Source organism: Gavia stellata, unplaced genomic scaffold (assembly GCF_030936135.1).
Source record: "Gavia stellata isolate bGavSte3 unplaced genomic scaffold, bGavSte3.hap2 HAP2_SCAFFOLD_42, whole genome shotgun sequence".
In the NCBI taxonomy this organism is placed as follows: Eukaryota; Metazoa; Chordata; class Aves; order Gaviiformes; family Gaviidae; genus Gavia; species Gavia stellata.
In genome coordinates this window covers 394,758-421,157 of record NW_026776913.1, presented here as the reverse complement: position 1 = coordinate 421,157, position 26,400 = coordinate 394,758, and the positions used below count along the sequence as shown (strand labels likewise).

The window sequence follows — 26,400 nt, the reverse complement described above, 5'->3', positions numbered from 1 at the left end:
GACTTACAGGTTCCCCTTCTTTAACACACCGGGTCCGCTGATGGTCCTTGTCTGTCCCTGCAGTGATCGGGCGAGCGAGGGAGGTCCTCCGAGAAATCTCGGGGCGCGCCGAGGATGTCCCCCTCTCAGCCGGTCCTGCAGCCGGGCAGAGAGGGTCCCATCTGGGTCGCCAAAATTGACGCGCGGAAACGAACTTCACAACTCACACAGAGTTATAAAGCAGGCATGTTTATTGCGGCGCCGGGTGCAAGGGGATTTCTCCACAAAGCTTGCACACAGAGTTAAAATCATGACAGGTATTTAAAACAGTTAACTAAGTTAGTTACGCCTACTGGTGCTACTCCTTTATAACTATTGGTTCATACTTTTCTTACTTCATCTTAAAGTTACAGTTCTCTTTTAATTCACCACGCATGCTCAGAGAGTAGGGGGCTAAATTGGGTTGGGGCTTCTCTAGCTAGGAGGTGTGTTTTTTAGTATTAAAATGAGATTATAATGAGACAGGTTAACTCTAGGGCACTATTTTGGCAGTCTTTTCTATTTTCCTACGATTCGTCCTTGCGCTAATCATTATTGCTAGTTAGCAGAGAGTCAGTGAAGACAAACTTTATCAGCAGAGAGTCAGTGGAGACAGTCTTTATCTTTAATATGTCTAAGTACCAGGTGCAGTTGTTACAAACTATCTTCTCTACACTTTTCTTTCTTACTTTTAACCCTTGTTTCTCACGATGCCCTGTAACACCACCTTCTATCCCATGAAGGTTCTGACAGGACGGTCCTCCCACCTCTCCAGTTTCCCCTCTATGGCATCCCTAGGGCACAGCAATGGTCCTCCCAATTTAGGGTCATCGACAAACAAGGTGAGAGTTGCCTCCTCCAAGTCATAGCTACACGTATTAAACTGCCCAGGTTCAGCAGAGTCCCCTGTGCTGCCCCACATGCCCCAGTATGTCCCAGTGGCCTCCAGGTAGGGTATGACCCCGTCACCACTGCTCTCTCAGCCTGATCATCCAACTGATGTTTCACCCATCTGTTTGTCAACCCATCCAGACTGTAAGAACCTAACTTGGGTAGAAGAATATTGAGGGAGACCATGCCACAAGTCTTGCTTAAGCTGAGGTAAACAACATCTACTGTTCTCCCCTCATGCACAAATGCAGCTACTTCATCATGAAGGCAATCAAGTCGGTGAGGCATGATTCACCCTTGGTGAGTCCATGCTGACTGCTTTTGGACAAATTCTTCTCTTTCAAGGTCCCAGAAATGTCACCCAAGAGGCCTCTAACTGATGGCACACTCCTCACCAAACGAGTACACCTGTACTCGGCGCTGGTGAGGCCGTACCTTGAATGCTGTGTTCAGTTTTGGGCCCCTCAATACAAGAAGGACATTGAGATGCTGGAGTGTGTCCAGAGAAGGGCGAGAAAGCTCGTGAGGTGTCTGGAGCACAAGTCTTATGAGGAGCGGCTGAGGGAACTGGGGTTGTTCAGTCTGCAGAAGAGGAGGCTGAGGGGAGACCTCATTGCTCTCTACAATGACCTGAAAGGGGGTTTCAGAGAGGTGGGTGTTGGCCTCTTCTCCCAAGTGACTAGTGACAGGACAAGAGGAAATGGCCTCAAGTTGCACCAGGGGAGGTTTAGACTCCATATTAGAAAAAATTTCTTTACTGAGAGAGTGGTAAGACAATGGAATAAGCTGCCCAGGGAAGTGCTGGAGTCACCATCCTTGGAGGTTTTCAAGGAACGTGTGGATGAGGCATTGTGAGACATGGTTTAATGGGCATGGTAGTGTTTGTTGGTTGATATTTGGACTTGATGATCTTACAGGTCTTTTCCAACCTTAGTGATTCTGTGATTCTGTGATTCTGTGAAGTGAGCTTGTACAGCCTGGGGTTCCCTGGGGTGCACTTTTGGCCTCCTTCCAAGAGGGGTGCACCATTGCTTTGTCCTCACTCACAAGAGACCTCTACCAATCCCATGACCTTTCAAAAGGCATATTCCAAGGAAATGCTGACCTTCCCCTGTAACTTCAGTACCACTCTTCTGCCTGTCCTACGCTGTATTTCATTTCTCTGATCTTTCATTGACTTTCCCCTGCCCTGATACAAAGACCATTTCTAAAGTCGTCGTTTCAGATGCAGACTGCCTGGGCAAAGGCCCTTTCCATTATTCTCCAGTTTTCTCCTTCCCTTTCTCTTTGTTCGTTCAGGTACCTCTCACCTACGCTGCTGCTTTGAGCTTCAGGGACTAAAAGCCGGCCTGTCCTTCAGTAGTCTTATTGTCTCTCTTTAAGAGCCAACTCTTTAATTATGTTGATATTTACTTTTTTGTATCTCCCTATCTAAAGCATTTCTCATGAGATTATCCCTTGTAGAAAGTCAGCCTCATGAGATGTAGCTTGTTCTTTACGTGCGGTTGAGGAGTGCGTTTTAATGTTTCTGAAACTTTTCCTTGCTTTCCTTCTCTTTGCTTGCAAAGAGGAACATTCCCTCTGTGCCGGTGTGCAGGCAGTTCTCTAAGGAAAGCAGGTGGGAGGTGGTGCAATGGCGCTGTAACATTCAGCTCCCAGAGTCCCGAGAAGTCTGACGGAAGGCAAAGTGAGGCAAGTCCCAGGTGGCCAAGGACAGAAATGGTGGGGCTGGGGAGGTGAGGAGCAAGGGTGTCCGTGCAGTGTCAGGCCTCAAGGGACTGCTTTTCCTCCTCGACACTCTGGGTCAATATCAACTGGAGAATGCTGCTGTCACCTCTTCTTTAAAATGAAAGGAATAACATATAACATTTTAAAAAATATATTTTTTATTAGGGGCACTTTGAAATCTTCCTCTTTAACTAGACTATGAAATGATTCCAATTAGCTGCACAAGTCTTGAAGACTTGAAGAAAGTGTCATGCAGGGAAATAGCTCGTTAGGGCTTTCTGTACTTTAATGAGCCCCACGGTGTATTTGGGTCTGTAGTCCATGAACCTCTGATGATGAGAGTGATCAAACCTCTCAAGAAGGCAAAGGCAGAAGCAAAAGCTAAAGAACCTTGAAGCATTAATGGGCCCCACTGAGGGCCATTACTGACAGAGCCTCCCCAGGGACTCGTTAGAGCCGATAACTGGAGGCTGTGATTGCAGGGAGGCAAAGGCACTGTGCAGGTGGCTGTAATGCTGAGAAAGCCCTTGGATTGTTAGATGAAGCAGAAAGGCCAAACCCTGAGCCCCAGGCCCTGGGCAGGCAGAGCTGGTCCCTCAGGTGTGGCTCAGGGCTCTTCCTGGGGGCAGGGGGATGTGAGGATGAGCAAAGCCAAGTGCGGAAAAACAGCGCAACACTTCCCGGCCTCCCCAGAAGGGGCGAGGAAGAACCAAAGTCCTTTTGGGCTCTTGTTCTTCTTGACACCAGGTTTGGAAGAAGAGCCAACCGTGCAGGCAGAGTGCAGGGGAGATCCCATTTTATTACAGAGACAGTGTGAAAGAGTCAGATATGAGCCAGCATTACACAAAGTTTTCTAAGGTGTCCAGGTGAGAGAGAGCACGTTCCTGCCTCAAGCGTAAGGGACAAATCCAAACAGTCATGTAGGAAAATGACAGGGAGAAATAACAACAACAAAACTAGTAACAGAGTGAATAAACAAACCTCTAACACACTATGGGATGCACTGGGAATCATGTGTGAAGAGAGAGGGCAGGTCTCAGCTGTTGAAAAATGTCCGTGAAAACCATTTCTTGATGGCACCCTTGAGCTCCTGGTTCCTCATGCTGTAGATGAGGGGGTTCACTGCTGGAGGCACCACCGAGTACAGAAATGACACCACCAGGTCCAGGGATGGGGAGGAGATGGAGGGGGGCTTCAGGTAGGCAAACACAGCAGTAGTGATAAACAGGGAGACCACGGCCATATGAGGGAGGCACGTGGAAAAGGCTTTGTGCTGTCCCTGCTCAGAGGGCATCCTCAGCACAGCCCTCAAGATCGGCACATAGGACAGCACAATGAAAACAAAACAGCCAACACTGAAACAAGCAGTAACCACAATAAGCCCAACTTCCCTGAGGTACGAGTCTGAGCAGGAGAGCTTGGTGATCTGTGGAATTTCACAAAAGAACTGGTCCACAGCATTGCCTTGGCAGAGTGGTAGTGAAAATGTATTGGCTGTGTGCAGCACAGCGTAGAGCAACCCACTGCCCCAGGCAGCTGCTGCCATGTGGACACAAGCTCTGCTGCCCAGGAGGGTCCCGTAGTGCAGGGGTTTGCAGATGGCAATGTAGCGGTCGTAGGACATGACAGTGAGAAGATGCAGTTCTGCTGACATGAAAAAGATGAACAGAAAGACTTGGGCAGCACATCCTGCATAGGAAATGGCCCTGGTGTGCCAGAGGGAATTGGCCGTGGCTTTGGGGAGAGTGGTGGAGATGGAGCCCAGGTCGAGGAGGGAGAGGTTGAGGAGGAAGAAGTACATGGGGCTGTGGAGGTGGTGGTCGCAGGCTATGGCGGTGATGATGAGGCCATTGCCCAGGAGGGCAGCCAGGTAGATGCCCAGGAAGAGGCAGAAGTGCAAGAGCTTCAGCTGACGCGTGTCTGCAAATGCCAGGAGGAGGAAGTGGGTGATGAAGCTGCTGTTGGACATTTTCTTCCTCGGGGCCTGGGGACCTGTCCAAGGAGGAAAAGTGAGTGTCGAAAAACCCGTGCCATTTCCCATAGAAATCCCCCTCCCTCAGCTGAATGAGGAGGGAGTCAGCTCATTCCCCAACCCCACCAACTGAACTACATGGTGCCTCACAGTTCAAAACACAGCTGAGGCACCTACCTGCCATGAAGACACATATGGGGCTGCGTCCCCCAAGATGGAGTCAGAACAGAAGCTGACCCGCACCCCTCACACCAACTCCTGAGATTTGAGAGCACCACAGGCAAGTGGGGAAATACATAGTATGTCTGTGGTCTGAAAAACTGAAGTAAGGAGAGAAAGGCAGATGGGCATGCAGTGAAGTCTTCCCCTTACCCAGCCGTGCTCTCTACCTCACAGACAGCAACACTGCAGGGCACTGTTTTTAGCATATTTCTCGTGTATTGACTGTAGAACACATGCACTGGTCCTACGCTGGAGGTCCAGCTGCCGAGGAGGTGATTCATGCCCTGGACCCTGTGGCCCTGGGGATGAGGCTGTGCTGGGTGGCAGAGGAGACCAGGGACTTGCTCTGGGGAAGTTCTCTGAACTGCAGGGGATGGCAGGGAGGTGTCCAAATTCTCCCTCCCGCAGCACTTTGTGTAGGAGCAACCTGTCTCTCAATGTCTCTGATCCCTGGGGCTCTCCCTGCTGGGAGCTGATTCTCTCTCCTCCTGCAGCAAAGCAATGCCCAGGGGCATCTCTGTGTGTGCAGTGAGCAAAAGAGCTGCTCAGAGAAGGGCTAACAAGAACTGGGCTGTTTGTGCCTTCTCCAGAAGAGAGAAGTAAATTGCCATCACCCACTGCCCACCCAAGAACCAATCAGAGAAATGTCAAAGCACAGACTCCTGCCCTTGCAGGAAAATGCTGCCTTTACGTCCCTCTTCAGAACAACCCTCTGCAAATGTCCTCAGAGTGATGTGGAGCTGTGAGCAGCCCTGACCCACACAGCACCCTCTCAACAGCAGAAGCACCCTGCCATTGCACTGGTCTCTCCTTCCACCCCCAGCTTCTCCCCACAGCGCCGTGGGGAGCTCCCCGGGCAGGCTGAGTGCTGACCCTGGCAGGCGGCAGAGTCCCTGCCCCAGCACCCAGCCCCGGGGGTGCAGGGACCCTGCTCGGAAGGACAGCCCTGGGCACCCCTGGCTGCACACCCACCTTCACACCCTGCAGCCGTCCCTGGCAGAAGGCAGCCCTCATGCCCTGTCCCTCTCATGGTGCAGCAGGGAAGCCCTGCTCTGGGGCACCTCCTCCTCCTCTACACTAGAGAACCTGTGGCAGTTCTTCCTGAAAGGTCTCAGAGTTTGTGGGATGTGCCATCATTAGGAGATCTGTCCGTGAACTGTACCTAAATTGCCCTGCAGCCAGAGAACTACCGTGTCAAGGGCTGTGAAGATTTCTCCTCCAGTGAGCTCGCCTCTGTCCTCCCACCCCAGACTGCCTTTAACCTCCCTCTGCCTTGATCCTCTCCCCTCTCCCCTGCACTCCCTGCAGGCAGTGCCCTCAGCCCTGCTGCGCTCTGCAGAGGAGCTGCTCCTGGGCAGAGCTGTCTCTCGGCAGTGATGCCCGCTTGCCATGAGCTCCCTCTGTCCCAGGAGCCCGGCACAGCCTCGCGGCAGAGGAGCAGCTCATAGTGTTTTAATGACCCCTTGGGTGGGTTTGGTGCCCAGTCCATAAACCTCAGACAGGGAGAGGGAGTTGAAGAAACCTCTCAAGAAGTCGGTGTCTGATGCAATCTCCACTGTTTCTTGGAGTGTTAATGGGTCCCACGGAGGGACATTGCTGACAAAGCCTCCCCAGGGGCTGCTTAGAGCAGAAAACTCCAGGCAGTGATGACAGGTAGGCAAAGGCAATGTGAAGGAAGAGATTCTGAGTGACCCTGGATGTGTTAGCTAAAGGCAAAGGGCCAAGCTCTGACCCCCAGCCCCTGGGAAGGGAGATCCGGTCCCTCACACATTGCTCAGGGCTCTTCCTGGGGCGGTGTGATGTGGGGATGGGCAATGCCCAGGGCAGGACTACGGTAGGATACCTCCCAGGCTCCCAGGTGGGGAAGGGGAGGCAATGAGCCCCGAGTGCTGTAAGGACAAGGTGCTTCCTCATGGGTGTCAGTGGCAGAGACAACAGCCACAGCCGAGGAGGGAAAGAGCTGATCTCTCTTGGGGGCTTTTCCGACTTTCTCCATCCCTCTCTCATCTCCACCATTGGCTGTCCTACGGTCTCCCACACCTGCACCTCTCTCTGCAGGCTGTAGACATCCACCCTGCTACCCCACCTGGCTCTCACCTGAGCAACTTCCTTTACTGATATCTCTCCATCCTTCCTCGTTGTCCCTTGCAACACAAAGCCTTGGGTTGATCCAGTCTCCCTCTGGGTGACTTCTTACACCACAGCACTGCCCTTCGAGTGACATTTCTCTTTCCTCGTGTCCAGTCTGGAGCTCTCCAGCTGCACTTTGTGCTTTAAGTTCTTCCTCATGCCGTTTCCCACCATGAAGAAAAGCTCCATCATCTCTGAAACCACCTTTCCAGCAGTCTCAGGCTAATCCTATACTGCTCTGAGTCTCTCTGCCACTGGGCCAAAGCTGCCCAGGTCCCTCAGCCGCCCCATACAGGTCATGTGCACCCGGTCCCGTACCCCATCTTGGCAGACCTGCACTCGACACTCTCTAGTTCCTCCTGACTTCTCCAAATTGGGGAGCCACCCACTGGGACACACCCATGTGTGTGGAGCCACACCAGTGCTGAGTCAAGGGGGATGATCACTCAAGTTGTCTGGGTGGCCCACACTCCTCCTAACACAGCCCCACGTGCAGCTGCCCTTGTTCATAGGGACCGTACGCTACTGGTTGTAGGGCATCCCTCGTAGTGCCCAGGCCCTTCTCCTCAGCTGCTCACGTCCCAGCCTGTCCTGATGTATGGGGTTATTCTCCCCCCGCCCCCCACCACTGCAGCTCGGATGCAGAAATGTTGAACCATACGACTGTCACAGAGTTCCTTCTCTTGGGCTTCCCCTCCCTCCACCAACAGGAGCCCCTCATGGCAATCGCTCTCCTGGCTTCGTACCTGGTGATCTTAGGGGCAAACCTGCTGATCATTCCCTCGTTCTTGCTGAAGGAGACCTCCACAGTCCCACGTACTTTTCCCTCTGTAACCTCTCCTGTTTGGAGGTTTTCATCACCATATCCATCATACCCAAAGCCGTAGGAAACTTGTGCATGGCCAGCAAAGCCATGTCCTGCCCAGGCTGCTTAACTCAGTGCTACTTCTACTCCCTTCTGGGCTGCGTCTTCATGTATGTCCAGCCTTCAAGTCACCACATTTCCTGAAACAAGGCAGTGGCCCTTCTCAACACAGTGCCAACTCCTTTGACGAACCCTTTATTTTCAGCCTCAGGAACCAGCTGATGAAAGATGCTCTCAAGGCAGGTTTCAAGAGAAGTGGGATAATCTTCAGAAACCACTTTTCCACCTCAGAAGAGGTGTCGTAAGTGGATTTTGAAAGGGGAGAGGGGTGGGGAGGGCAAACACATGGTTATGATGCATCTGCAGAAATGAGACCTCTCTTTCTTAGCAGTGTAAGATCTCCTTAATCGAATATCAGAACAGACTCTCTTCTGCAACAGATCCTCATAAGACGACCCTACATAGCAATGCCTTTCAAATGACCTACAAGCATTTTACAAACCCTGGTGAATACCACAGTGGCATTTTCTAAGTGTGCAAACCAAGACAGAAAGTAACAAGCAGAGGACTTCATCCCTCCATGGCACACCCAATTCTCAACAAGCTTCACCCTCCTCCAGTTCTCATGCAACTTCGTCTTCCTCCTAAATATGGTTTACCAATTATTTTGGTGGCAGATCTTTGCTGAACCTCTTAGTCTTTAGGAAATGACAGAAAATAGGTGGAACACAATAAGAGAAGAATGACGGCTTTATTTCTCTGCAAAGTAACACTTACATCTTTGTTAACCTCCTGGTCAGAACAAAAACATGCCTGAAATTCAGTCCAGTTTAACTGTTGAGAATGACCTCTCTTCTAATTTGGTCCACAATCTAGAACATTGGTCAGGAATGTAGGTTTGAGTAACAGTGCACCTGCCTCCACAACACATTTGGTGAAATAAATGTCCAGTCCTTGACACAATGCTCCCTGAGCCAATACTTCAGCTAATCCAGCACATTCAGAGGAATTAGCTTGTTCAGACATAGACTTTTAAAACTTTAATGTCTAAAAAGATGAGTTCATTCTCTGGCCTCCTTTGATAGCGGGGAAGGATCAGCACTCTAGAGGGTGATATCATCTCCTCCTACAGTGGTCTTCAGGAGAACTGTACTTAGCATAGACTTGGCAGCTTAGTTTTCCCATAGGTCATTTGCACAAGGGAGGGACTCTTGCTCAGCAGAGCCATCCTTTGAAGACATGAGGGTTACAACTGTACCTTAAAGTCTCTCCAAAATTAAAGGGAAACCTCTCCTCTTCTCTAATCCCTGTCACAGTGTTGCCATTTAGTGCCAGTGGCTCTTTGCAGAGTGGCAGCTATGAAGCGAGACCATGTGTCTTGGTACAGTCCTGTCCTGCCTGTCTTCTCATTCCAGCTCCTCTTTCCTTAGATACCCTCTCTGTGTCCTTGACACTGCTGAACCCAGATACAGGCAGCATGGTGGTCAGTGCAGTCAGAGCTGTGGGGCATACGCTAATGGGCACTCACACACCTCAGTGGACAGGCAGAGGTTGGGGCAGAGTGTATGGGGCCAGGGTGCCAAGACATGCCCCTTATGTTCTCAACTCTCTTAATCTCTCGCTGTCTCTTTCTCCATCTTGCTCGTATCTTAGGGATCCATCTCAATCCCTCAGCTCTCTCACAGTTGTCTCTCAGCCGTCTACATGGGATGTGATTTAGAGCGAGCAGTGAATCTGAGGCACCCTCCCCATGGAAGCACCTTCAGGACCAAGGCACCCCAGTGTACGTGGGGTGGATCACTGGGCTCCTCCATTCCAGGAGCTCTCTGGGCTGTCTAGGTGACTGCCTCAGCCATCTCCAACTCGCTGTAAAGGTAAAAAGTTTGAGAAAGTCCTTCCTCAGGGTGAAGATCAGTCTATGGCACAATGCGTTGCCCTGAAAGCTTTTTTGCATGATGGAGCTTTTCTGTCGGGCCCCTCTTTCTGTTGCTTGAAAGCAGGACTTGGCTAACGCCTATGCTGGGTACTACGGGGAATAACTTCATGCGTCATAATCTAATGTGAGCAAATGAACATACTCTATCATTCCACAGAAACAGGCACCTCAATGCGGCAACTCATCTCTCTAATGAGAGGAGGTTCTTCCAAGAGGAGCAGTTTGGCCCTCTCAAATAACCTGTTCCTGCCCTTTCATGAGGAATGGAGCCCCTAAGCCAAGTGTGAATTCAGTCAGAGGAGGGAAAACCGCCATGTTGTCTCTGGCAGTGACTCCTTCCCGATTCCTTTGTCCAACAAACACAGAAGCGCATGCCCTTCCTCAGGTTCCCTTCCTGCCAGGTGGGGAAAAGAAGGTCCTACAGCACTTCATGGAGAAAGAGGAATGGGACAAGCGGACATCACCAGTGGAGTTCCTCCTCCTGCTGGGACTGAGTAATGTCCCCAAGCTTCAGGTGCCCCTCTTTCTCCTCTCCCTCGGGATCTACATGGTGACAGTGTTTGTTAACATCCTCATTGTTGTGCTGGTGCTGGCAGATGGGCATCTTCACACTCCCATGTCCGTCTTCCTGGGGAATTTCTCCAGTGTGGAAATCTGCTACACCTCCACTATCCTGCCCAGGCTGTTGGCCAGCTTCCTAGCCAGGGACAGAACCGTTTCTGCTCAAGGTTGCATGGCACAGTTCTTTTTCTTTGGCTGTTTTGCAGGTACCGAGTGCTATCTGCTGGCCACCATGTCCTAGGATCGCTACTTGGCCATCTGTCAAGCCCTGCTCTAGGCAAGCCTCATGAACTGGAAGCTCTGTCTCCAGCTGGCGGCTGGGTCTTGGCTAGCAGCATTGCTCATGTCTACCATAGTCACCGGCCTCTTTTCCAGGTTACAGTTCTGTGCTCCCAATGCCACTGATCACTTCTTCTGTGGTTTTGCCCCATTGCTAGAGCTTGCCTGCAGTGACACCACGGTGCTTAGGCTGGTTACTTTCAGAGTCTGCTTTCTGGATGTAGTCTTCCCATTTGGGCTCACACTGGTATCCTACATCTGCACCAGAGCTGCAGTCCTGAGGATCCCAACCACCATGGGGAGGCAGAAGGCCTTCTCCACCCGCTCCTCTCACCTCATCGTGGTGACTGTTTTCTATGGCACCCTCGTCCTTGTCTATATGACACCAGGACAGCCTCCCTGAGGCAGCTCCATGAAGTCCTCTCCTTTTTCTACACCATCCTCACGCCCCTGGTCAATCCACTCCTCTACAGCCTGCGGAACAGGGAGGTCAAGGGGGCTCTTGGAAATGCACTCAGAAAAAATGTGGCCTGCCTCGAGAGCTCATACATGTTGTGATCCACCAGGAATAAACAGGTGGTGGATCTCTTCTGATCAGGTGGGGACCACTCGTAAGTGCCTCTTTTGTGTACCAGGTATATCTTTAGAAGTGCAGAATCTTGGGACTGGTTGTGGAATGAGAAGCGGGAGAAGGGAATTTGTGTCTTAAAGAAATATAGGTCTGGTCTTGAAGAGTGTAAAAAACTTGCCTGGCTTTCTTCCTTCTTTAAAGTAAAGCCAGTTGTGATCCTGCAAGTGGGAGGTGTTGAAATGCCGGACCTGCCCAGGAGTGGGAGGAAACTGACTCTAAGCATGCTGTTTTCTCTTCTGTCACCCAGCCAGGCTGAGGCGTGGCATTCCTGCATGTCTGGGATTCCTCCCGGCATCTCCCTATTGGCAGGGAGAAGTGGGCAGCTGGATCAAGCCCTTCCACTGGACATGTCTAAATCCAACTCGGTGAATCCCATCCCTCTTGTTCTCTGGGCTTCCTAGCAGAGGACAACTGTGAAAGCTAGTCTGATAGGGTCAGCGCCTCTGAAAAAAAAAAAAAGTAGATCCTTGCGCAGAGGAAAGATGCACAAGTTGGGTCTCAGTTTCCCCATCTTTTAACACAGAAATCATTACTTCCCCCTTCTTTCCTTCTCATATTCTGACTCCCATCCAACAATGTAATTACTTATTTGTGTCCCACAGTCTGACTTAGATACTGCAAACCGAGTCCTCCTGTTTTCTTCTTCCTTGCAAAAGAGAGCAAGGTCAGCTCATGGGGCATGACTGAGCACACACACCCCCAGCAGCAGGCTCTCCCCATTCCCTAGGCTGAGGCAAGCGCACAAGGTTGGAATGTCTCCATCATCTCTGATTTGCGCAAGGGCCTTCAGCCCTGACATACTCCCACAACACACTTGTTCCTCCTCCACCCACAGACAGAAATTCCTTCCCACTTCCAGGCTCAGGTCTTGGCTGCAAGAATTTGCTGCACTTCAGAAGAGGCCTTGAGCTTCTTGGCTCTTCTTGGTGCTTAAGGCAATCTTCCGGGCTCCCTCCAGATTTCATGGGGGGACTTCTTGTGTCTAACAAGGACTTTATGACAAGTTTTTATGAAATGTTTGTTCTTCTGTCATTCCTGTGTGTGGAAAGAGTAGACACAGAGAAGGAGGATATACACCAAAAGGGATGCGAGTGAAGTGCCAGTAAGAACCAGGGGAGCTCCCCCCATGCCTGTGGCTTCCTGGCAAGGAGTCTGTCCTGAGAAGGGGATCCAGCCTCTACCCCACTCTGGAGTGGGGAATCAGCAGCACTCGTGCCTCCTGGGGGACACAAAAGATGACTTTTCAAGGGCACCTTTCCTCTGAACTGCTTTAGATTTGTCCTTGAGGATGAGGTATAGTGGCTGACAATGCAAATAGTGATTTAACTGGCATTGCCCAGAGTGGTCATCAGAGATGCAAACTGCTATGCTGCAGATAATTATATTTAGGCAGATTAATGCTGGGGGTTTGGTTTGGTGTGGTTTCTACTTTTTTTTAGCTACTGATACTCTTAGGGAAATCACACAAGCATCTGAAGGATTATTGAATATTTTCTGAGAGAAGCCCCAGCAGATTAGCATCTCAAGCAATGGGGTGCCAGAGGGCAAGGGAAGGATGGTTTGGGCACTGCCCTGGGATTTGGGAAACGGAAATGAGTTCTCCTCTCCTTGACACCCTGCCCTTTTCAGTGAGGGCTGTGAAAAACTCTGCCAACTAGGTCGGAATGCACAGCCGTGTCAGGGAACTTCTGTCTAACTGCAGCCAATGCGGTCCTCACAGCTCAGGATTTGTGTTTCCGTTGGAGTCCAAACCACTATAATTCACACTGCTTCCGTCTTCACTATGACACTGGGTGTTGTGTGACACAACTCTCCTGGATCTCCAGGCAGGATGGGCAAAAGTTTGATACCTGAACCAGAACTTTTCCTCTTCCTGGAAATGTCAATGCCACAGGCTCGAGCCAAGAGGCCCAAGAAACAAAACTTCCCAGAGGGTCAATTCATGAAAACGTCCCCCAGACTGTGGGACTTGCTCTTGACTGACAGAGAATTTGTGAGTGTGGACAAATTTGTGAGTCTTCACCTATTTTTCCCTCTCTCTTTGTAACTTGGCTCTCAGCATTTACGTATTGAATCTGCTTTGCCGCTTTGAAAATGTGTCTTTGAGAAACTAGCTCGGGATATTTTCATTATCTTTTTTTTAGCCCAAATGAATATGCAGCATTGAAGTGGGTTTCCATATATGGAGCAGTTTTGCACAATGTCTGCTCCAAGAGGAGAAATATCTCAGCCTGCAGTGGGAAATGAATGAAGCTGTGGGGGGTAAATGTGCTGCTTCAGACAATATGTGGTATGCATGCAAGAGAAAATGTTGTGAAGGTGAATGGGCATGAAAGAAATGGAAAACTGCCCATCCAATGGAGCTCTGCAAGCGGAGGATGGAGCCGTACATAACATGGCATGATGCAAGTGGGATCAGCATGGAGAGAAGACTTTTGTAGGGAAGGTGTTGCAATGGAGTACCTTGACGTCACCGAACTGAAAAAGAGAGATTGGACAGTGTGCTGAAGTGACAGGCAGAAGTGTCCTCGGCTAAAAGACCTTTGCTAAGAGGACTTTGGAGGGATTTGGGCTGCAGAGATTTGAGGTAGTCCTTTCATGACCTAAGCAAGCTGAGCTTTGGAGACAAGTGAAAATAAGGAAGCTCGCAAGGATGTTTTGGGATTCGTTGTACTATCTTTCCTCTCTCTTATAATTTAAAGATTACTGTATTGCCTTTAAGTAATCCATGCTCCATATCTTTTTTCTCTGCTTTTTTGAGAAGGGGGAGGTGGAAGAGAAGAATAATTTCTTTTTTAACCAAAGGCAGCCAATGGGCAGATCCCAGGTCAGTTAAAAGGTATAAAGGAAGGCAAAATTATGATGTGGTGTACACTGGCACAAGAAGATTTCCTGCATTTCTATTCTCTGAAGCCCTAACTGGGCGGCAGAGAGCCTGGAATCTCAGAGCTCCCTTCATCTGCCCTGCATTTCAGCATGTAAAATTAAGCTAACCTAGTCATAAAGTTGGTTTTGATTCTCTTCACAGCCTAAAGCACAGCATGGGGCGGGAGACAGGCAGGACACCTAAAGAGGACTCACACTTCTCTGCAAAAAAGCTTAGGTGCTTGCGGCAAGCACAGGAGGCATGGCATACCGATTCCAGGGTTCAACAACCTGGTCAAATGCCTTGTCTACATTTCTGTAATGGTGGCATCGATGCATGGCAGTTATGTGCGGACTCTGTACAAGGATCATAGAATCATTGATTCATAGAATGGTTTAGGTTGGAAACGACGTTTAAGATCATCAAGTCCAACCATAAACTTAACCCTGCTAAGTCCACCACTAAACCATGTCCCTCAGCGCCTCATCCACAGGTCTTTTAAAAACCTCCAGCGATGGTGACTCAACCACGTCCCATGGCAGCCTGTTCCACTGTCTGACAACCTTTTCAGTGAAGAAATTTTTCCTAATATTCAGTCTAAACTTCCCCTGGCACAACTTGTGGCTGTTTCCTCTTCTCCTATCACTTGTCACTTGGGAGAAGAGACCAGCACCCACCTCTCTACAGGGGGACAATCACTTCCCTAGTCCTGCCGGCCACACTGTTTCTGATACAAACCAGGATGCTGTTGGCCGTCATAGCAATGTTGGCCAACAGATGAATGTTTCTTTTCCATAGGTATTCAGAGAGATCCTTCTTGTGCTCGGGAGAGGCTGTCCTGCAAGGCCTATCACATTTCCTGAGCTCCTTCCCCCTTCAGAGCTGCTTCCCACGGCACCACCTGGATCAGTCTCCCCATACATCAAAGTCTTCACCTCTGGAGTCCATCAGCCTGTGCTCTGCTGCTGGCCTTCCTTTGACACCTGGGACCCCACTATTTCCTTGTTTGCCACTACTGGCTCCAGGTGAGCATCCCCCTTACTGTCCCACCTGGCAGCTCTGTTAGGAACTTGTCCCAGGAGCCTCCAGGCTGCCGGCATCCTGTCGCTTTGCCTGGCCAGGGAATGCCAGGGCACTTACAGTCCCCCACAGGAACCTGCTCCTTAACCTGGACACTTCCTCGGCTTGCTGAGAGACGACTTCTGCTGTTTCCTCTCCCTGACAAAGTAGGCTATGAGTGCCGATACCATGTCACCCTTAATGACTTCTCTTCTCATCCTCACTCACAGAAACTGTCCCAACCTGTTGCCCATCTCATAGAGGAGCTCCATATATCCTAGCTGCTCCTTCACACAGGGTGCTTCCCCCCGATTCTCGTCCATCTGTCACCTTCTCCATCAGAGCCTGTATCCCTCCACTGCAGCACCCCAGCTCAGCAAGCTGTGCCACCACTTCTCATTTAATCCCAAACCATCACAGTAGAGTGGCAAGTCCTGGGGCTTCAGCTCCTCCTGCCTGTGCTCCAGCTCCTCCTGGCCATGCACATTTGGGCTGCAGCACCTCAGCCGTGGCACCGGGGTGGAGCGCAGACTTCTCACAGGCAAACCTGATCACTGATCCTGACCAGAAGACCATTGTGCATCGAGCAGCTCCCACTCGGTACCGGCCATCATGGCACCTGCATGGCCTTGTCTCTGTCTGACAATGCAGCAGGAAGGTCTCATGAGAACATCATTTCTGACTGACTGTGGAGAAGAGGAATAGAGTAGTTTCCTCGTAAGGGAATACGGTAAGAGTTTGAAGGACCAAAACGGGAGACTGTCTTCTCTGGATGGGGTCTGCATGGCGTGCTGCACATGCTGGGAGTCCCATCTGATGCTACACCACCTAGGCATCCCACCACCTAACTGGGTAAAAGATTACCTATACTATTCTCTCCTTATAATCCTCGACCTAACTGCATTTTAAGTACCTTCCTTACTGGGATCATAATGGATCTACTGGTGAAGAGCTCTCCAGCACACTCCAATGGACTGGTAGGTGTGCAGTTTGCTCAGGTAACCCCTGGCTTCATCCCCATTCACAGCTGGTTGTTCTCCTCCAGAGCCCTGCCTCAAAGCACAAAGGCCTGGGAGACCTTGCTGGTGGAAACTGAGGCAAAGGGGACACAGAGCATCTCAGATCTATCTACACCGACTCTTACTAAACTTAGCAGTGGTTCCACAGTCTCTCTGTCTCTTCCTTAACTCTTCCTGAAGCAGCAACAGGTCATCTTAGTGCCCTTGAATTCCCTGTTGAGTGTCAATTGAGTTTTGATATGGACCATTGCTGTGCTTGGAGGATGCGGTCCATGAAGACAAGAAGTGTGCAGGCACAGTGAGAAAAGGATTGTTCTGTTCACGGACTGTATCATCAAGGGAGTGAGTAAAGATCCGTGTGTGATGCTTTGTGTTCATGCAATGCCTGCAGCTATTGGGCAGAGAAGGGACAGACGTTGCCTCTCTGATGATATCTGATGACTGATGCCTCTGAGTGATGGCAACAGTAAATGGCACACAGGCACCAAATCGCATTCTCTGCGATGCCACCTGGGGTGTATTGTCACGCACCCACCCTGAATGGGAATTGCTTTCCTGTTGGTCCTGTGATTTTCTTGCCAGCCCTCGCATCTCATGTAGCTCTGTGGGCCTGGATTTGACCATTACATTGAGCAGCTGCCTTGAATTCTGTACCACAATGTGGGGATGAACACGAGACACCTGCCAATACAGTCAGTGAAGATCTAGTAAAACCAACACCTGGAGGAGAGGAAGAAAGAGATGGAGCTCTCCCTATGGCATACGACTCCATTCCATCCTATGAATATCTCTATAGGCTGAGCTGAACATAACGAGTAGGGACAGGTTCAGTTGCCCTTAATTTGGGCAGCAGCTGTCCTTTCAGTTGGCCAAAGGAAATTCCCAAGAGCCTCCAAGAAGATGCCCCAGATGTTGGCCTGTCTCTACATCAGCCTGCACGTATCTTCAATCTGTCTCTATTACCGGCACATATCTTTGACCACCTCTGGCACCTCAGATGTCACCAGACAACTGCATCTGAACAGCTCACTCCTGGCCTCCAGCTCCATTAATTACCATGGGAGCTGAGAGCAGGAGCTCACATGCAGGTGCCTATTGTGTGTCCACCTGAAGGGGGGCAGGAGGAATCCCACCTGCTGTGGGTCTGTGGTGTGCATGGGAGGGAGCTGAGTGCCCTTCCAGCCCCAGCACTCCAAACCCAGGATGAGATGCCTTGTCGGGCTCAGCTGCATCCCTTCCCTCAGCAGGGGTAAAGGAGATCCCTGCCTGTCCCTGTCTGGCTGTCCTGTCTAAAGATGGGCCAAGAAAAGTTGATATTTAGGCGTGACTCTGTCTCTCAGCAGGGAAATGACAGTGCTGGGAAGAAGTGTCTCTCCCCAGCTGCGGGAGGGAACCTCAGTGATTGCTCCAGCCTGTTTCACAGCAGGTTCCCCTGGAGCCCCAGGGACCCCTGGGGGGAGCCCCGAGGGGCAGAGAAAGTGCCGCCTTGGGCTGCTCCTCTGCTGCTGAGCTGTGCCGGGCTCCTGGGACAGAGGGAGCTCATGGCAAGCGGGCAGCGCTGAGGAGAGACAGCTCTGCCCAGGAGCAGCTCCTCTGCAGAGCGCAGCAGGGCTGAGGGCACTGCCTGCAGGCACCGAGGGGAGAGGATCAAGGCAGAGAGAGGTTAAAGGCAGTCTGGGGTGGGAGGACAGAGGCGAGCTCACTGGAGGAGAAATCTTCACAGCCCTTGACACGGTAAGTCTCTGGCTGCAGGGCGATTTAGGTACAGTTAACGGAAAGATCTTCTAATGTTGGCACATCACACAAACTGTGAGACCTTTCAGGGAGAACTGCCACAGGTGCTCAAGTGTAGAGGTGAAGGAGGTGCTCCAGAGCAGGGCTTCCCTGCTGCACCATGAGAGGGACAGGGCATGAGGGCTGCCTTCTGCCAGGGACGGCTGCAGGGTGTGAAGGTGGGTGTGCAGCCAGGGGTGCCCAGGGCTGTCCTTCCGAGCAGGGTCCCTGCACCCCCGGGGCTGGGTGCTGGGGCAGGGACTCTGCCGCCTGCCAGGGTCAGCACTCAGCCTGCCCGGGGAGCTCCCCACGGCGCTGTGGGGAGAAGCTGGGGGTGCAAGGAGAGACCAGTGCAATGGCAGGGTGCTTCTGCTGTTGAGAGGGTGCTGTGTGGGTCAGGGCTGATCACAGCTCCACATCACTGCAGGATCTTCCCAGGAGACTTTTCAGGAAGCACAGCAAGGCAGGGGCTGCCTGAAAGGGAAGGATCCTGGTCTTTCACTCTTCTCCTCTGGGTTGTCTGGGTGGGCAATGGCACATAGAAATTAATCTCTCATTTCCGGAGGAGGCACTGAAATTCCAAGTCTGTTCCTCTTAGAGGTGAATAAAGCGGGGAGTATTGGAAATCACCATGCCGTGGTTACAGACAGCATCAGGGTCACTTTTCCAGCCTCGCCAGGGCTGGTCTGATGTTCCCCTCAGAGCCTGCACACCCAGAGATGCCCCTGGGCAGTGTCCTGCTGCAGGGAGGGCTCTGCAGGGCAGAGCTGAGCAGGCAGCGGGTGGGATGGGCTCTGTGAGCACTGCCAGGGAGGAGACACAGGGGACAGAGAACCAGCTCCTGGCAGGGACAGCTGCAGGCAGCAGAGACAGGGACGGGGTTGGGAGGACACTGCAAACAAGCACAGGGGGAGGGTGCGCTCAGGCAGCTCTCTTTCTGTGTTTCCCTGCAGATGTCTGCTGGGCACTGTCTGCGGGGCAATGAGCTGACTCTCTCTGTAGAACCTCCCATCGGAGGGACCCCCGAGTCTCTGCTTTGCCTGTCCTGCAGGGCTTGCAAGCTGCCCCCCAGAAAGGCGCAGCTCTGCTGTGGGATCCTCGGGAGTGCGGAGCCTTTCCTTGGGGGTCGGCACTCTCCTGACAGAGGCAGTTGCTTCTCTCTGGGAGGGGTTGTGTCCTGCCCTCTCCATCACACCTCCACCTCTGGGCTGGTCTGGAGAAGAGTTTGCAGAGCTGTCCTTTGAAACAGGACTCCTCTGGTCTCATCAGAGTCCAGGTTTAGGGTTTTTTTTAAAAGATTAATTTGTGTGTGAAGTCATCTTCAAGGTGGCAAAATGAAAACACAGGGCAGATGGGAAAAGGGCTGATGGACACTGCAGCCCTGTGAAAAAACACAGACAAAGTTATAAGAAAGTCATGCTGAGCCTCTCTTCCGCAGCCCACGTTCTCCCATGAGTCATGAGTGCAGATATTGAACTTTTCCATGAAAGGTGGATTACATCTGACATCCCCTGTGAACATCGGAGCTGTCACAAACCAGTTCCCATGTACCCACTGCAGCAGAGCAAAGCTGACTCCTCAGCAGCAGAAGGGCAGAGCTCCTGCTCCTCACAGCACACTCAGCCAGCACAAACTAGAGAATGGAAATGTATTCCAACTTGGGGGGGGGGGCGGGGGGTGGGATTTCTATGAAAAATTGAGTGGCTTTTCTTCGAGAAATCTGTCCTAACTTTTTTCCTGTCTTTTTCTTCATTGGACAGAACTTAAGACCAGGAAACAGCCTATGTCCAACAACAGCTCCTTCACCCAGTTCCTCCTCCTGGCATTCGCAGACACGCGTCAGCTGCAGCTCTTGCACTTTTGCCTCTTCCTGGGCATCTACCTGGCTGCCCTCCTGGGCAATGGCCTCATCATCACCGCCATAGTCTGCGACCACCACCTCCACAGCCCCATGTACTTCTTCCTCCTCAACCTCTCACTGCTTGACCTGGGCTCCCTCTCCACCACTGTCCCCAAAGCCATGGCCAATTCCCTCTGGCACACCAGGGCCATCTCCTTTGCAGGATGTGCTGCCCAAGTATTCCTGCTTGTATTTTTTATGTCAGCAGATTTTTATCTTCTCACCATCATGTCCTACGACCGTTATGTTGCCATCTGCAAACCCCTGCACTACGGGACCCTCCTGGGCAGCAGAGCTTGTGTGAAAATGGCAGCAGCTGCCTGGGGCAGTGTTTTTTTCTACGCTGTGCTGCACACGGCCAATACATTTTCACTACCGCTCTGCAAAGGCAATGCTGTGGACCAGTTCTTCTGTGAAATCCCACAGATCCTCAAGCTCTCCTGCTCAGACGCCTACCTCAGGGAAGTTGGGCTTATTGTGGTTAGTGCTTGTTTCAGTTTTGGGTGTTTTGTTTTCATCGTTCTGTCCTACGTGCAGATCTTGAGGGCTGTGCTGAGGATCCCCTCTGAGCAGGGACGGCACAAAGCCTTTTCCACGTGCCTCCCTCACCTGGCCGTGGTCTCCCTGTTTATCAGCACTGCCGTGTTTGCCCACCTAAAGCCCCCCTCCATCTCCTCCCCATCCCTGGACCTAGTGGTGTCATTTCTGTACTCGGTGGTGCCTCCAGCAGTGAACCCCCTCATCTACAGCATGAGGAACCAGGAGCTCAAGGATGCCCTAAGGAAACTGATGACTTGTTGCTTTTAAGAAGCAGCAATGATCTGCCCATGTTCTACTGCATATCCCTTGTCTCGTAACTCATTACATGCCCAGACTCTCTTTGGTAGGTTGTTTGGTTTTGTTTCTTTGTTTTTTAGCTTTTCTTGGTTGTATTAATGCTGTCCACAAAAAGGAAGTCATTCTTCATCCTATTTCTATTTCAGTATCTGCCTGTCCTGTGTGACCCAGAGACTTTGTGTAAATTGGGAGCTGTGTCTTTAAACAAAATAAAGGGCCCTGCTCAGGGTGGTTTGTCTGAGATCCTTTCTCTGAGATCTTCTCTGGAGCTGTGGGGCAGCATCTGTGTGCTGAGGTGAAGGGGGCAGTAGGCACAGTAGGCACCTGGAGCTGGGTCTGCTTCCCAGCATGACCAGCATGACCCTGAGGACTCACCCCATGGTCCTGGGCTCCACAGCCTGGGGAGGGGGTGCAGGAGTGGCTGGCCAGGCCAGCCTAGATGTGCTCGCTAGGGAAAAGGCTCTGTGGGGAGATGGGAAGTGCGAGCAGAAGAGCAGGGCACTGTGTGTGTGCAGGGGAGACATGGAAAGAGAAACCCTTTGCTGAGGGTGGCAGCTGGGGGCAGGCTGCCCTGTCCATGGGGCAAAAGGCCCTTCCTGAGCATCCCCTGGGCCAATTCTCTCATGCCGTCCTGGGGAGCAAGTTTGGCACCTGGGGCTGCAAGCTGCCTGCAGCGGAGATCTCCTCAGCGTGCCGGCTGGATGGACATTCTCACTGGCCTCCATTTCCTGCTGTGGGACCAGTCCCACCAGGGCTGCTCTGCTGGGCTTGGCTGGGGAGAGGGCAGGGAGGTGGCAAGATTCAGAGAGGGGCTGGGATGGCTGGGATGGCAAGTGCCCCGGAGAGGAGAACTCCAGTGAGCAGCTCAAGCGTGTGAGTGGGCAGGGTGGGGGCACACAGCAGGGTCCTCGCACAGCCGGGCTCCTGCGAGAGACATGGAGGACCAGCAGACAGGGTCTGGCCTGTGCCCGTGTTCGCTGGACACCCCGGGCAGCTGCCCCAGGGCAGTCGTCACACACCAGCCAATAACCACCACCATGTCCAGCACTGGCCTCTCAGCCCAGCTCGGAGAGCTTGCTTGTCCCTCCACAGAGGGACACCGAATGACCAGGTCAGAAGTCCAGGTTTGCATTGTACAGACGAGACGTAAGCATGCACACCGTGTGCGTGTGGGGAGATGAACCCGAGTGAGCACAAATGCCATCAGCTCTTCCTGGGGGTACCATGAAGGCCTGTGGGACAGACAGTGTCTCGAGGTCACTTCTCACTTCGAGAGTAACATCCCCTGGGAAAGCACCTGGATGCAGCACTGGGATGTGCTTCATGAAACCCACGTCCCCGTGTCCATTCCTCATGCCGTGGAGCATCTCAGACGAGTGCAGAGCAGGGCGATACACCGCAGGGCTGAGGTGCCTCCCAGCCTCTGGGAGCAGAAGCAGGAGGTCAGAGAGACACTGTGACTGCTGCAGTGCACTGCCTCTGCACGTGCAAGGCAAGGACTCCTCTCTCTGATCACCCGTGTGTGTAGGAGGAGTGCACGAGTCCAGCTGAGACATGGGCACCTGGCAGAGCTCTGACATTTCTGTGTGTCTGTCCAGGAACCAATCCCCACCGTCCCAGCGACTTTCATCTCAGCTGCCTTGGACAGGCTCATAGCAAGTGCTCCTGACTGCTACGTCACCCTTGCCTGTGATTCTGGATTGCGACCTCAGAAGTGCCGGATCAACCAGAAATTTTCTGGGGGCCTAGGAAAAAGCAGACATCAAACCCCTCTTCAAGAAGGGCAGGAATGAGACTTGGGAGAATTACAGGCTCGTCTGCCTACCTCCGTCCCTGGAAAGGTGATGGGGCATATCCTTCTGCAGCCTTTTCCAGGCACATGAAGGGCAAGAAAGGCATTGCTGAACCAAAATGCTCTGGGGGAAAGAAGTGCATGTTGTGTACCTGGAATTTTGAAAGCCCTTGGGCACGGTCTCCCATCGCGTCCTTATAGCCAGATCGGTGCTATCTGGGCTGAAGAGGTGGATGTTATAAGGGATGGGAAGTTGGCTGGATAATCAGGCCCAAATGTCATCAGTGCTACCAAGTCCTCCTGGAAGCCAGTCACTGTTGGCATCCCTCAGTGATCAGCACTTGGGCCAACACTGTGGAAAATCTTTATTATCCCCCTGTATGATGTGACGGCGTGCACTTTTAGCTCCTTTGTGGATGACACAAAGCTGTGCAGAGGCCTTGAGGAACCTCCTCTAGTTCACTCTGCCTTGAGCATGAGAGTCAGACAAGATGATGTTCAGGGATCTCTTCTAATCTAAGTTATTCAATGATTCAGTGAATCTTTCCTTTGGAGAGATTTCTGAAGACAGACTAGAGGAAGAAGAGAAAAAAAAAGGAGAGGCAGGAAGTACAAAATGCATCAACATAAGTACAACAGTTCTTGTGGAGAATGTTTCTCTACTCAAATCGTTGGTGGGAAACATATTGGATAAATTTGATGAAATAAGCATATTTTCATCTGGTCAGGTCCTGGGCCACAAGGAGAGTGCTGGACGGGTGTGACATTATGAGGTCAGTTGTGTCTCAGAAACTCATCATCGAGTAGGAAGCATAGGGCTGTGAAGGGGACTGTGGGGTCAGTTCTGTCTCTGGAGGTGATAGGCCAGCAGCAGGAACATGGCTGGGAAAGTAGCTCTGCCGAGTAGCCCGTGGGCCCTATCCAGGAAGGGGGCTTGGGTACGGGTTGTCATGTCCATTCTGCCTGAGCACATGATGGGACCGTAGCAGATACATGGCTTGGTCCTGTCTCTCTGAGAAACTGAAAGGCCAGCAGCAGCCATGTGGTTTAGACGATCGTGGTGAGGTCACTTCTCTCTGGTCAGCTGAAAGGCCACAAGAAGGCTGATGGGACAGGTCCCCTGCTAGAAAGGCAGTTTCTGAGGTGGTAGAGCTTTCCTTGGTAGTGGGAAAAAGCAGGAGAGAGGGAAAGAGGAGTCACAAAGTGCAACTTGGAAGGTGGAGACTGGCTGTCTGGAGGAAGAAATGTCATTCGAAGGGTAGGGTTGTGGTCACCCAGAGCGAGTCTGGATCAGCCCATGGCTTTGTGTTTCAACAAACAGCCACCGAGAGTGGAGACCCGTCAGTGAAGGTACGGAAATGCTGGGGTGAGAGCAGGGTGGGGAAGCGAGATGGGTGTAACCAGCCTGCGCAGGAGCAGGGGCAGGTTGTGGGCAGTGTAGAACAGCCTGCAGTGGGTGCTGGCCAGGCTGGAAGTCATCACAAGAAGCCAGGTCTTTGTTCCCTTGGCTATGGCAGTCGTCTCTGCACAGATGCCTTTGAGAAGACATGTTCTCATGGCACCAGGGCCTCGTTGCCTCCATGCAGCCAATGGGGAAGCTGGAAATGGTTGTGCCATCGTTGTCCTTCACGTTGCCTTGCACACCCCACATCCCATGGTCCAAGTGAGAGCCCTGAGCCGTGTGTGAGGGACAGGATCCCCCTTCCCAGGGGCTGGGGATCTGGGCTTGGCCTTTCTGGTGCATAAAGGAAACCAAGGCTTGACTCAGCATCAGAGCCACCTGCACAGTGCCTTTGCCTACCTGCAATCACAGCCTCCAGTTATCGGCTCTAACAAGTCCCTGGGGAGGCTTTGTCAGTAATGGCCCTCAGTGGGGCCCAGTAATGCTTCAAGGTATTTTAGGTTTGTCTTCTGCCTTTGTCTCCTTGAGGGGATTGTTCAGTCTCTTCTCAGTACCTGAGGCTCCTGGAGTCAGCACTACATACACCATGGGGCTCATTAAAATGCAGAAAGTACTAACGAGCTATGCCTCTTCTATAGTTTTCTTCAGGTCTTCAACATTTGTGTAGCTAATTAGAGAGGTAGGTACCTACCCTGAAGTAGCATAGGTAAATAGGACTTTGAAGAGGTGATAGGAGAATTCTCCAGTTGATACGGATGCAGAATGTCTCCTAAAGAGGTGTGGACAGGTAGGAAAAGCAGTCCCTTGAGGCCAGACACGGTATGGACAACCTTGCTCCTCACCTCTCCAACCCTGCCATTGCTCTCGTTGGCCACCGGGGACTTGCTTCACTTTTCTTTACATCAGACTTCACCAAAGTCTGCAGCTGAATATTACAGCTGCTTTGCAGCAATTCCTACCTGCTCTCCGTGGAGAACTGCCATGGAAACAGGGTTTTTTAATTGGGGGAAAGAAAAAAGAAGAAAAAGTAAAACACAAGAGAACTTAATCCACAATAAACACAATTCTCAGCTGTATGGTTACTTTTGGCAGCTTCCAACGAGGTTCACCACCCCAATTGAAGAGTTGCCTATGGGGAGTATGAGGGAGAGTACTGAAAGACAATGACGCTTTACCTCCCTGGGGCTTAAAGATGGGTGATAGGTGAGAGGGATCTGAATGATCAAAGAGTAAGAGGAGGAAAACCTCTGGAGCACAATGGAAAGTGCGCATGTCCAGATAGGCTTCTGGAGAGATGACTTCAGACATGGGGTGTTTGATCAGGACAGGCAGAAACACCTGGAAGGTTAGGGAGATTAAATACGCAGCATGATAGACAGAGTACTGGCAATGCAAGCACAGGGCAAGATCAGGATTTCTTCTCCCGCAATAAATACACAGTCTCAAAAGGCACATATTGGCAGGATTGGAATTACAGTGACGTTTTATTGAAAGTACTGAAACATTGCAGCTGGTAAAAAGGTGCTGGGTTTATTTTTCTTTCTTTTTTTAAAGTATTGAGAGCAGTTCCCAGGTTTTCAGGCAGAGCTTAAGGGTCTGACCATAAGCAGCCAGTGCCACCTCGAGAGCTGTATCTGAGGTACTTGCCGGGGCATGTAAAGGACCACTTCCCCTCCTGGTCCAGACCTATGGCCTTACCAGTACCAGAGCCCCAAGACCCCACAGTTTCTCCAGGCGATGCTTTGGACCTCCTGCTCCCTCCAGGAGTCAACTCCCAGAGCCCCGGCGCTCTCTGGCATGCGGTCCAGACTTAACGTCTCTCTGGTACCTGGCTCCCAGGCCCCTTATCCTACTCACTGGCTACTCCAGCCTGATGTGGGCTAGCAGTTACACACACTGACACGCACATCCACATGATATGCATGCAGTTGGGTCTCTCCTTTTGGCTGCCCCCCAGGCACATGAGCTCCTATGACTTGTGGTCCCCCCTCTGGTGTGGGAGGACTCATACCTCCACACAACGAGCAGAGATCCCCCTCACCCCAGGAAGTAGTGAAATGGAGTTTTATACGAAGGCAGGACAGGCTGGGGCCATCAGTTCCAGGGTATGGCTGGACAAGTGTACTTACCAGCAACCTCCTTCATCATGACTAGCTATTTTTAGCCCTATTTCATCCCCAAACACACTTGAGTCCTCCCTTTCCCTGCCATCGGTCCTTTCCTCAAAATCCCATCGGAAGTCTTCATTACGTGAAATAGGAACCGGATTTGCAGATCCACTTTCAAGAAGACACAGACAAAAAGTATCAGTAAAATCATGATCATTCAATTGCAGTAGCTGAATCTACTCATGACCCCTCCAGTAAGGGGAAGCCCCGGGACCTTGCAGGGGAGCAACAGGGGATTACCAGGCAGAGCCGAGTGTCTGCCCATGGTCAAGGCTTCAGCAAGGGGTCGATCTCAAAGGGTTTTTTCCTAGGAAGCAGGGAGGGTAGGCTGTCCGTGCACACCCTGAACTG

General features: G+C 51.6%; 2 protein-coding genes across 2 annotated transcripts; one reads left to right on the top strand and one right to left on the bottom strand.

The window, feature by feature from the left end:
• Positions 1–3,673: 3,673 nt before the first annotated feature.
• LOC132321411 (olfactory receptor 14C36-like) lies at positions 3,674–4,606 on the bottom strand. The gene has a single exon (XM_059834908.1). It carries the CDS (start codon positions 4,604–4,606, stop codon positions 3,674–3,676), a length of 933 nt encoding a protein of 310 aa, XP_059690891.1.
• A 5,469-nt stretch (positions 4,607–10,075) lies between these two features.
• LOC132321410 (olfactory receptor 14A16-like) lies at positions 10,076–20,657 on the top strand. Its single transcript, XM_059834907.1, has 2 exons — positions 10,076–10,529; positions 19,711–20,657. The coding sequence occupies exons 1-2, from the start codon at positions 10,076–10,078 to the stop codon at positions 20,655–20,657; spliced, it is 1,401 nt and encodes a 466-aa protein (XP_059690890.1).
• Positions 20,658–26,400: the final 5,743 nt, after the last annotated feature.